The sequence below is a fragment of the Centruroides sculpturatus genome, unplaced genomic scaffold (genome assembly GCF_000671375.1).
Source record: "Centruroides sculpturatus isolate CEXI.00-Female unplaced genomic scaffold, Cexi_2.0 scaffold678, whole genome shotgun sequence".
Lineage (NCBI taxonomy): Eukaryota > Metazoa > Arthropoda > Arachnida > Scorpiones > Buthidae > Centruroides > Centruroides sculpturatus.
The window spans coordinates 859-14,123 of NW_019385241.1; the positions used below are offsets into that span (position 1 = coordinate 859).

General features: G+C 30.6%; 1 protein-coding gene across 1 annotated transcript; it reads right to left on the reverse strand.

Annotated features, from left to right (window-relative positions):
- Positions 1-1,056: 1,056 nt before the first annotated feature.
- Positions 1,057-10,685, reverse strand: LOC111636616 (serine-threonine kinase receptor-associated protein-like). The gene is made up of 7 exons (XM_023381899.1): positions 10,539-10,685; positions 5,260-5,399; positions 5,031-5,181; positions 3,467-3,566; positions 3,157-3,294; positions 1,526-1,662; positions 1,057-1,454 (listed from the first exon to the last, which is right to left on the reverse strand). Exons 1-7 carry the CDS (start codon positions 10,651-10,653, stop codon positions 1,225-1,227), a joined length of 1,011 nt encoding a protein of 336 aa, XP_023237667.1. The 5' UTR covers positions 10,654-10,685; the 3' UTR covers positions 1,057-1,224.
- Between the last annotated feature and the right edge of the window lie 2,580 nt (positions 10,686-13,265).

Consider the following 13,265-nt stretch of genomic DNA (forward strand, 5'->3'; position numbering starts at 1 on the left):
AAGTCTGGCATTCAGACAATTTCTCTGCTGCAGCTGGAATGACACTAGCCCAAATGCAGAGTTTTCTTCAAAAAAAAAATTTAAGGATGGTGTAAACTAACCTCACAATTACTTTTTACTGAGTGCAATGGAATTTGTTACTGAAAGTGGCAAATGTTTTCTAATTTAGGGGACTATTTGTTATGGAAAAAAAAGCCCTCCTTGTCACTTTATCATGAGTTCAGTCAGCCCACAATGGAGGTGGAGAGGGGCAGACCAACATTTCTGAGACATGGGTGGGGACCAATAAATAATTCCTGTGATGTTTTTCAAATGAGATACCTGGTATCGAGTTCAAGCAGAGAATAGGCTGACAATTCATAAGATTTTCGGTTCCTTCTATAAAGTATACTCAAATGTAAAAATGTTTATGTAATTTCATTTTTAACTGGCATTAAAATAAGGATGCTATTTATATAAAATCATAAAACAGTTTGTTTACTCTTTAAATCAAAGACTCATCCATTTGATCCATAAACAAATTTGGAAGAATATCTTTTTATCAGTAGTAATGGAAATGTTGCATTTGTTGAGTGCACACAGACTGAATTTCTTTTGTCATAATGACACAGTTAGTCTAATACTTTATTAGACTGTATTCTATTTTGTAACGAAAGCAGCTAAAATTATAATCATTGATGGTCTTATATGTAACAACGAATGTAGTTGACTGACTTCAGTACAGTTGTACAATCTAAAAATACACACAGTATACATGCTATGGTAATTAGAATATTCTGGAAGATTAGTGCACCACAACAGCATAATTACATAGTTTAATGCAATATTGTAGCCCATCAGCAGGCTAAACAAGTAGATTATTCAAATAATTGAAGAACTATAGTTTATATAAAATGTCTATCCTTTTACTATACAAAATTGCAAAACTATTCCAATAAAATATTGACTAATGGAAAACAGTAGAAATGTGTGTGAAAGTGACCTTTTTTCTAAAAACTAACATAGAATTCTGCTTTTTCTTAGGAAGTAAGTGGAAATTATCATCCATATCTGAAATTTTGTGTAAAGAAAATATTTAATTACGTAACCAATATTTCTATATACATACATTATGATTATACAGTCGACAACTAGATGTTACATTGTTAGCCGCAGTACAAAAAAGATTCCGTCCTGTGGCAGAACTATTGTTCGGTCCCAAAGACAGACTTTTTTTTTTTTTGACTACGCATCTGATTTGACTAGAGGAGGGTCAGAGGCTGACGCCACTCCATCTCCCGCCTCATAATTGGCCACAGATTCACCGGGAAGAATGCACTTCCACAGGCCGTATGTCTTGCCCACTGTGGTCTGCCAGAGTCGTAGGGTTCCATCCTCACTCCCGCTGGCATACAGCTCGCCATCGGGAGAGAATCTGACACAGTGAACGGGTCCGAAATGGCCTTTAAATGATTCTGGAGGCAGAAAAAAGCAAATCCAGTCATTTGTCACTCATTAAAACAGACGACCCTAACATGTTACTTACCTAATTCTTCTCCCGTCCGATAATTGTACTTGTACATTTTGAAGTCTTCTCCTCCACATACGAAAACAGATTTGTCAGGATGTAGGGAAGCCGAATTAACTTGTGTGGGAATATCGAAAGTCTTCAATTTCTCATAACTATACAAAGTATTACAGCACACATAACTATACATTGTATTTTGACATGTTTAAAATTAACAACACTAATCCTAAAAATATACACACTAAATTCATGTAGTGATCAAGATCTGGAAAAAAACCATGAAAAAAAATTAACTAAATGGTTTTTATCTTTTATTCTATATCAAATTAATTTTCAACTTGGATGCATATTTTAAGATATATTTGTTGAGTCCATTATAAAAGATCCATTGGTCATATAAGAAATCACCAAAACTAAATTGTGATGTTAATGTTCATATTTTATGGTAAATTTTGATATTTTATTATGTAAATATTGTATGCATCTCTCGACTAAAGTAATTTACTACATTGTGTAAATGTGTCAAACTACCCCCTTATCAAAGGGCCAAGTTCAGAATTTCACATGGGACCACAATAGTTTTATTAAACAGAAAAAGAAAATACTGTATTATTCTTTAATGGAGAATTCAAAACTTTTCAGCAATACAGAAAATTTGAGCATTTATTTCAAATTAACAGAATTGCCATTTTTATTCAAAAATGTCCTAATAAAAGAATTTTTTAACCACTAATACTTGGTAATTTTGCAGATGCAGATGAAAATAATGTGTTTTTTGAAGAAATATCACAAATATTCTTTACTTATGCAATGGAGACAATTGTCTTTAAAATTTGAAAAACTTCTGCATGAAAATTAGGCAATTGAATGCAGGTTTTATTTGAGGTCATCTAAATGTCTTATAGTAAGAAATGCCTTTTCATGGTATAACTAATTTAACTTATGAGCATTTATCCATTGAAAATGAAACCCAAACTTTAACATTTTTTGGATTCTTGATTGTTTTTGAAAAAAATAAAAGCAAGCAATTATTTCTTGTGGCATCGTCACAATGCCAGGCTGCAATTTTTAATCATTTATTTAATTTAAAATATATGCTCTCTACCTCAAATTTAGTTTTCTCCCTGTATGTATATCATACTTTACCAGCACAACTCTTTTGCTAGCATGAAATATATAACTACTTTAGGGAAAAATTTTTGAATCAGCATATTAAACATGTTTAATACCTTTAGAAAGGAAAAAAATTTCTAAAAGCATTTGAATTATTATAAATCTACAATTCAATACTTTTAATAACTTATTTACAATTAGAGTCTACCTGTTGCAACAAATTTTGAATACATTATTATACTTCATAATTAGTGTGTTTTTTTTCTGAATACCATAAAAGCACTGATTAAACTGATAACACTAACAGGTAAACGTTAGGCATTCCACTGTACTGAGACTGATAATGCAAAATGATAACTTAAAACTGCCTTCTTACCTAAAGATAATGATCACTATTGTAATCAGACATTTAATAATAGTTAAGTTTTGCAAATATTAACATATTATAGGACTTATTTAATGCTATAAGTGATAAAATTTACTTATTGTAATCATTATTATTATTGTATTATTTAATTATTAAGAATATTTCTTACCTTTCAGTATCCCAAAAACTGACTGTGTGACCATGTGTTATGACAAGTATCTTTCCGTCGGTCGATAACTCTAAACTGCTAGGAGCTGCCGAAAATTCTAATTTCTTTATTTCTTCTTTATCACTTCGGTTCCAGAACCTTTTTGAAAAATTTTTATTTAAAAATAATTTTATTCACATTATTTGTTTGTATTCAGTTCAAGTAAATCATGTCTCACTACAAATTTTTTTTTCCAATTTGATAATTTATAAATAAATTTTAATGAAGGATTGTAAAGACTAAAACATGATAATCATGAAAATTAACTGACCTGACAGTTTTATCATCAGAAGCACTTACAATCCTTTTGTCATCTTTAAGGAATAGAGACTGTCTTATTACTGAAGAATGGCCTTTAAATATAACTGGATCTGAAATTTATTAACATTTATGAGATAAAACATAAAAATAAATGATTACTTGCAAGAGTTATTATTTATTGTGACACCGTCCCAATGCCAGGCTGCAATTTTTAATCATATTTTTAATAATTTATTTAATTTAAAATACATGCTCTCCACCTCAAATTAGTAGTGTCTTATCCCTGTACATCATACTTTTCCTTTGACAATAGAGTCGTGTCAGTCATCTATCTAACGCCTTTCAAGGAAAAATTTTTGAATTGAAACAACATGACTTCAGGTTTGCATGTAGTTAATTGGGACCTCATGCCCCTAATCTTTCCATATCTGGTCTGGCTTTCATCTATCTAACTCCGTTCTTGAGATTAAGGAAGAACTGACAGGTGATAGTGGAAATTTATAGGTCTACAATTTTTTCAAATTCTAGTCTAAAAATTGCTAAAATTATGTAAAGCAATTAAATAATTGATTAATATAAGATACTGGCATATTAATGCTGTATGGTTTTTATGTGAAAGTACCTTACATCAGTAAATCAGTCAATCAGTGTAATATGAACATGGTTAAAAAAAAAGGAAGTTAAATAATATTTTTCAGATTATTCTTTGAAATATTTGAGATAAAATTATATGGAACCAATTTTCAATTTCATCTCATTCTAATTTTAATCCAATATAACATTTTTATTACAGAACTGAATGTTCTAATAATTTAATACCAAAAAGAATTTTTACACAAAATAATATGACATGTGAAAATCTTGCAAAATTTTCCAAGACTTTTACATTTATCATCAAAACCCAAGACATTTTTAGCATTTTAAATAATCCTGATTATACATTAAGTCTTTGTGGCTATGTAAATAACTAATCAACTGTAATTATATAAAATATTACAAATTATTCCAATGAATTGCCAATTAAGACAAAGAGAATTTTACACTCATTCAAAATTATCCATTCATATACAGCATAATGACTAAATTTTATGGATTCATAGTTTTATAAACATTAAAAATAGACATTATTTTGATTTTAAAAAATATGCTCTGGTGGATATTATTTTAATATTTTCTTTGATACAGAAAGAAGTTTGTAATTTATTAACATTAAAAACAGATTTATATATACTATTTTTGTTGGTAAGTTTATAAAAGTATAATTAAATGTAGTTGTAAGCTTCTTGCCTCCAATGAATTACTTATCTCAAACTACCAACTGAAGACCAAAATGCATGTCACAAATAAAATTAGTCTTTTATTGATGTGATCTTGATTTTCTAACCTTGTATATCTCCAACAACTGGTAGTTTGAGATAAGTAATATAATTAATTAAATATTTAACAGAACAGCTGTATAATTATATTAATTTAATATTTCTAAGTGAATATATTAGCCAATAAAAATATGCTTGCTTTAAAATGTATGGAATATTTAAATCTTGTGTATCACATTATCATAAATAAAAACTTACCTGCATCAAGTTTGTTTAAGTCAAAGATACGAATTAATTTTTCATTACTTCCTGTAAGTAATTTATTTCCTTCGTTATTAAAATCAACACTTTTAACAATGTGTTGATGAGTGAAACTATATAACTCTTCTCCAGTAACAGCATCCCATAACTATAATTATAAAAAAATTAAATAAATAAATATAATTGTAAGTTTATATGTACATAATTTAATATTTACATTACTTACTTTAGCCATGAAATCTGCTGCTGAAGTAGCAGCACGTGTGGCATCAGCATTTAATGCCACGCCCCATACAGCACCCTTGTGACCGAAAAAAGTACCTATCCAATCTCCGGTATCTCCCTGTCTGAGCATTGGTTTTCCATCTATTTGTTAAATGGCATCCAAATTAAACATTTGTACAATATAAAAGTCATTTTATTTTTTTATAAATATATGATAATTATTGAGTTACACTTAATGCATTTTACATAATTATTATTACAGCTAACAGTTTTTCACAACAAATTTTCAATAATACCCAATAAATTTAAATTATCTGCAAACTCAAGATTTTAATTTTGGTAGAGAAAAAATTTCTTTACAAAATTCTCGAAACTTGATTTCCTTACTTAATAAACATATCTAGTAAGCCAGATGGCTGAGCAGTTAGGATGGCAACCCACCATTCCAAAGGACCCGGGATCAAATTTGGATGGGTCAAAAAACCTCAAGAATTTTTCAGGGGGTCCATCCATATATATGTTGGGTCCCGTCTCTCACCTCCTGGTGCTCTGTTGCAGACCTGGTCGAACCCATAATAGACTTATTAAAAAAGGTCCTCTTAATGTCCATAGTGCAGAGTTAACAATATATATATATAGTAAATTAGTAATCTTGAATTTGAAACAAGAAAAATCATTACTTCAAGATGTTATGTTTAAACTTGAAAAAAATCAAGATATAATACTGATAATACATGCAACATGCATTCCAATTCATACATTTATAAAATTTAAAGAATTTACATTTTTATAAACTATTTCATGTTACAGATCCATTAACTTCTTTTTTATAATTAATGACTATTCTAATAAATTAGAATATATTTTGCAGCTTTTCGATACAAATCTATATATATAATCGAGATGGGTTAATAATAATAATAATAAGTGCAGAGCCCAAACGGTTAGGAGTTGAAGGTTAAAATTTGGTACACAGTTAGGGTACGTCACGAGAATGTACACTAAGAAGGGATTTTTCAAAATTCCCCCCATAGGGAGAGGGACAGGATTAAGGCTTCCCACGAAGAACTTGGCTTCTATTAAACTATTTTAGATGTGGGTTTTTTGTGTTTTTGGTTGCATTTTAATAGGGTATGTCACAAGAATGTACACTAAGAAGGGTTTTTTGAAATTCCCCACAGGAAAAGTGTTAACAATGAAAGTATTAATAATGGAAGAATTAAGTAAAAATGGAAGTGTTAAGAGAAAGCGACGTGCAAGATTTACAGGCGCTGATGCAGTTTTTTGCGGGAAATCGAACATATTTTTAGAACCATCTAAAAATTTTCTAATTAGTCTAGAAACAGGGGGATCTAATTCTTGCATTCTGTGAAAATGGGTAAGATTGGCTATAATGTAACAATCTTAATCTTCACTATTGTTACTTTTTGCCCAAGCAACACTGGGCTATCTACTAGTTTTTAATAAAAGACAGTATGTAGTAATTGTTTTTATGTATAATTTATAAATTTATTTACAGCCAGTCTTCAACTTTGATATTTTTTTTGTGAGTGCCAATTATAAATTTGGAGTTTAAATTTTCAAATTCAAGCTTATTTGCATTTAAATGCAAATATGCTTGATTTCACTTGATTATTTTTAATGTTTAAGCTTTAATAGCATTTCTATGAAAAATACATTTATAATTCAGTGTTCAGTTGTTAACTATAAGCCCAATCTAGAAACATTTGTAGTTATTAGATTATCACAGGTTAAAAGAATAACATCAAATATATCTTATCACAAAGATAGGTGTATCATTAATACAGTGGAACCCCGGTTAACGAACTTAATCCGTTCCGCGACTCCGTTCGTTAACCGAATTGTTCGTTAACCGAAGCAATTTTTCCCATAGAAATTAATGCAAATGCAATTAATCCGTTCTTGTCTCCGAAATTTTTGTGATTTTATTTGTAATACACAGTAGATTTTCTTTGATGAAAATATAGGAAAACGTAGTACAGTATCTATCATTACAGCAACAAACATGTAAACTTTATTTAATAAAATAGCACTGTACATATTTTCGTTTGTTGTAGTTGGTGGCAGAAAAGTGGAGATATACGAACCTTAATGCTTAGAAGGGGAATCCCCTTCAAAAAAATAACGGGTAGCACTTCATCGGAAGATTCTTCGAGTCGAAGTCTCTTTCGGTAAGAAAGCCAACGAGTGGCTAAGCGATCTTAGTACCCTGAACACGGGGAGTTCGTTCGTGGATTCACACCTCGCTCAGACGGGCTGGCCACGTGGAGTTTTTCGGGTTTTCTCCACGTCTGTAACGCCTAAATAGGGGCCAGTTTCCCTTAAAAACACCTCCCAGAAAGCATTCCCTGTAGGCAGATCGCCCGAGTGTTGCGTTGCCATAACTTAAATAACAAACGAACTCTTTCCGTAAGAAACAAGAAATTGATCTAAAGTTGATTGTCTTACTCTTTTAATCAAAATTTTTCTCAAATCTGATAGCGCGTTGTCGTTTTCTATTGCCACTATGACTTTTTTCTTTCTTGGATGCCATATTGATTAAATATATAAATCNACGGATATAATTTGTAATCTGGAATTTTTTGCATACCTTTTTAATACATATTTAATTGCGGCTCGCAAAAAATTTCAAATTTTGAAAAATAGCTCGGACTACCAAGGAGCTTAGCCACCCTGGATATATAGCAAAACTATGCTATAGTTATCTATTATATCATATATATATATATAAGATCTATTGTGATACTACACTGTGTAAACTATTAATAATTTATTGAAAGTATTCATTTTAGTCCGTGTATTTTTCAATAGACTTGAACTACAATAGACACCAAAATAATTTACTAGATTTTTAAGCATTTTCCTGTTGTCTTACATAAATCTTGCTTTCCATATTAACTATATAATATATACAGTATATCATATATTGAAAGATATTATGTATAATATTTCAATGAAATGGTTTACATTTTCTATACAGGCTACCATATGCAACAGGGGTGGCCAACAAGTCAATCGCAAAGTCAATTTTGGTCAATTGCTCGCAATGTCTTGACTTAATGTGTTACACTTGTAACCGAACACAAGGCATGAACATAACACGCAAACACAATTGTAGTGATATCGGACCTCTGCGTTCTCCCTCAGATGCGGTTTTGTCAGTCCATGTGCAATCCATTTGCATACGGTTGTAAAAGGGGAATAAGAAATGTAGACAAAGGGTTGTAAAACCAAAAAAAAGAAAGGCAGGAAGAGGGACAGAGAGAGTAGGTTGGGACACGGTAGAGAGAGGAAGGGTGAAGTGATGGGGCCATATTCTGGTCACTGTCTCTGGTCTCTCGTCTCTCACAAGCCGGTCGCTGATTGGCTAATCATTTGAATTAGCCAATCAGCAACCGGCTTGTGAGAGACCAGAGACAGTGACCAGAATATGGCCCATGGTCTCCGAAAGTGACAATGTTGAGTTTTAATTTTTCTTCTGTTTAAAATGTAAGTATCTTTACTTCATGTTTTAAATTAAATTGTGGCTTTTATTACCTATCTAAACATAGGATGTATTTCACACCTCCCCCCTCACCACTTAGACTATGCCTACAACAACAACTTGATCTCAACACATTTTAAGGTAAAAAGTAGATCTTATGTAAACAAAAGTTGGCCACCCGATATACAACACCTAACAGTTCACTTCTTGTCTACCATATGTTGGAGACAACTTACACGTCAGAACTCCATTATTTTATTAGTATTAATCCTGTATAATTAAAATTCAAACCAACATTATTAACCTTAAATATTATCTACAGCAATATTTTGATTTTCAGCTTAAAAAGAGATTTTATAAATTATTAAGATATTGTTAATGTGGTGGATTTTAATAAACATTAATTATGATATTTTTCATCTCCATACTTTATATATTTGCAAATTAACAGTTACAAAAGTTTTAACTTAGTCCTTGTATTTCTTGATAATACATAAAAAAAATTGATATATTTCCAGTAATCAGAACAATATTTGATTTGTCATTAAAGCTAATCCAACAGTATGAATCTTCATTATTACATCATTACTTTATGCAAATGAATGAGTCACTTACATTACAAGATAAGATCTTACTACTATAAAATATTTAATAAAATCTTATTCAATTTTAATATATATCTTTCAAAATACTTTATAAAGTGACTAACATACAAATAAATAAAAAGAATATACTACTAAAAAGCAGCAGATTTTACAGAACGGTTTAAAACTATGGAAGTTTGAGAACAATATTATATACTGTAAATATCAATATAAAAGTCAAACTTCTAGTAGCACGTTTCTATATAAAATGATTAATAAATAAAGTCGCCTATTTTGGAATTTCACAAAGTATAGGAATAGAAACAAGCAGCCAACATTTAGAAGCCCTTATGTCTCTGAAAAAAACTAGAGATTTAATTGAAAGTACAAAACACATTTACAAAAAGTTAAAATTACAAGATAAATTTAGTTAGGAAAACCACAAATAAATGCAAACTCAATAATAATTACTCTGAAAGTCAAAATTATACTAGTAGCATCTTTCAATTGATTTCAGCACCTTACTTTATACACATACATAAATTAGCAAAGTAACGCAGATAAGAATAAAACACTCTTCCGAATAAAATTATACAAAAATATACTTTACGACCCAAAGACCGGTCTTCCGAGAGGAAGACAACATCGAGACAGCTTTCCCCAAAGACTGGTATTCGGCAAAAACATTTGGGGCTCTCGTATAATTTCTCCAACAAAGTTACACTTTATACTTATAAAGTGTCGAAAGGACCAGTTATTTTGTTTATTATTATATTATCCAAGGCAGATAATAGTGTGCAGTTTCTGATAAGATTTTTCAAGAAAAACTTGTTTACTTTCCTGTTTATAAAATCGGAAATAATTGAAGTATAAATATTAAATTCTTCAAAACACTGTGCATAAAATTAGTTTTACATTCTTAATTCCTCAAAAATCTTCCTGTTAATTATAATTTTCATAGTTTGTTTTAATATTCATATTAAAATAAAAGTAATTAAATTGATAATTTGGTATTTGAATGTAGAGTAAGAAAGGACACGTGGATTTCTTCACTCTCTTCCATGCGAATAAACGAGAATAGACTGCACGATGCTGGAGAGAGAAGACATTCCTTTCATTTCAAGCAAGGAATCGAATGCAAACTCGAGATATGCACAAAACATTGGAAATATATTGGTGAATTAGGCTCACCTTTACAAGCGGAGATTAAGTAGTAGCCAGAACGAGTAATTTGACTAAAAGCCAAATCGACAACTGGCCGCGTGTGTCCGCTGCAAGTTAAAGGAATCTGCCTAACGCTCGACATCTTTAAACATTCTTCGTCCTACTAGCGCCACCTCGCCGTTATTTTCCTGCATGGTTCATTCATTTTTTTTTAATTATTTTTTGTGGGATGCTCAGGACAGGTTTGCAAAACATGTGTTGAGAACTACTGGTACTGATCATAAAATGATATGTTTTAAATGCTATAGTGCAGTTTATATTAATGGAACAAAAACAACTTAGTTATAAATGACTAAATCTCATGATTCTAATTTATTTTTAATTCATTTGCCTATGCTGCTGAAATAACAATGATGAAGTCCTCCTCCTTTGCAAAAAAGTTTAAAGGGGTGATGTCAGATGTCCAAGCAGGCCAATAGCATTACACCAACCAATCCAGTAATCTAGACTATGCAGTAGCAGAGTTACAGTCACACAGCAACAATGGCCCTTTGAAGCACATGCACATGAAACAAAGTACTGATCAACATTCTATGACACATTTCATTCACATACCTATGCAAATGGTTTTTACAGAATGGTTTAAAACTATGGAAGTTTGAGAACAATATTATATACTGTAAATATCAATATAAAAGTCAAACTTCTGTCTGACAAAAATCTTCTCAAAACTAGGGGTCAACTTAGACAATAGATATAAAATGCAACCCTTACTGCAGAGTAGAACAGTGTTCCTAATAATCACTGTGCATCTTTCATCATAACTCTAGCAGGCCATCACAAATATTCCCAACTAAAATTGGTGTTTGGTGAAATTATTTCACTTAGAGGATTAACATAACAATATTTCAGTATAAACAGTCACTACATATGTTTTCAATGGTTGATATATAGCAGGGGTGGCCAACCTGCGGCTCGCGAGCCACATGCGGCTCTTTGAAGGATTATTTGTGGCTCTCGATAAATGTACCCGAGTTCCCTTTTCATTTTTGTGTTATTATATTTTAAAAAATTATTATTGTTCCGTATGTGTNAATTTCTGCACCTTTATAGATTTGACAGGCACATAGTGCTGCTTATAGTTAATCTACATTTACTAAAGCGTACATCAGACAGTGTTTATCAAATAAGTCTACTTACACGAAGTTACACTTCATGAAATGTATAAATTAAAAAGTTTCCTATAAACTTAATTAATACTAGTAACTTCGTAATTATTTTCATGGAAATTCCTGCTACAGATCCGAGCGTATCGACTGATTTTCTTTCCAGTTTTTATCTTTACTTCCCATTCTTTTATTATTATTGGGTCATCCGAAAATTTGTGAAATTTCAAACCTGACCGCTTCCAAGTGCCAAGCTTATCTTTATCAGTCAAAAATTCCTAAGAAAAATTTTGACTGTAGTCTAAATTGTAATAAGTTTTTACTTGGCGTAATTTTTTTGTTTTTTATATCTCAGATGTTTTTGTTTGGATTTACCTCGTACATTTCTTGTGAGCATTTTTTCATATTTCACTTTTTCTATTTCGTTTCCACGTAGAAAGGAATAACAATTTTCTACTCGTTGATTCCATTCCGTAAAATATTCTAGGTAGTTCCCACGAAACGATTCGTCGAAATACAGTACTTCAACAGTTCCAGTTGAGAAACTGGATCGCCCACATTTCTAGAATCAGAATGCAACAGCAGCACAAGTCTATGTAATTGCACAATTATAATTATTTAATTCAAACCATTATTATAAAAAAAATACATATTCTATAAATATATATGTTATATGTAATGTGACATGAATAATTACTATATAATGTAAATTCAAAACTAAAAGAACTGGCAACATTTAAACAAAAAAACCGAATATTTAACTTGTTTTAAATAAAGTTATAAATAAATAAATAAAAGTCATTTATTTGTAATTGATCTACGTGATTTTGTTTTATTGTGTCTTTTCCTGGTTCCAAAGAACAAACAGGTTCTTCTTTGCAGTGGCGAAGTGTCTAGAATGCTTTTGAGGCTAAACCTGCCATTCCTGATTTCAAATTAGCATAGTTCGACAATTTTATTTATGTGAACAAACCGAGGAAACTCGCAGATCATGGTTTTAATACTTTTCCGATCAAGAGACGGCTTGTGTGAGAAACGCAAAATCAACCTTCGATAGCCTTAAGTCTTGTACAGTATTTATCTCAATCATGAGCAATGAGAAAGCTAGCGTTCGGTAGCAATGAGGCTACAGTTCATTCACAGAAGAGGTTTAAGTTTGAGTATGTATCACGTTCAAACAACATATTCCAAACGAAGAGATCAAAATATATTTGTGTGATCATGTTTTTTTAAGTTTTATTTTGGTTTCGAACACCGATATTTCAGTTAAGTTTATCTGAAATTATTTAAAAATAACAAACATTTAATTCAAACTGAAATTTTAGATTTTACTTTTTAGTCTCCATTTCTTTTATTACTATATTGAAAATTTGGGTATAAATATTTATATTTGTTTCGTTTACTGAACGTTTTTCATGAGGAATCACAACTTTCAATTTTCGAATTTACCTATATTTTGTGAAATTTTCATCACAAAAATTTAATAAGTTAAATAAACTCCAAATTTTCAAAATATTTTATTGGGGATATTTAAAAACTGCAGCAACGAGTTGCGAAACTTTCCCTGCTGTTATAAAAGTTATTTCAT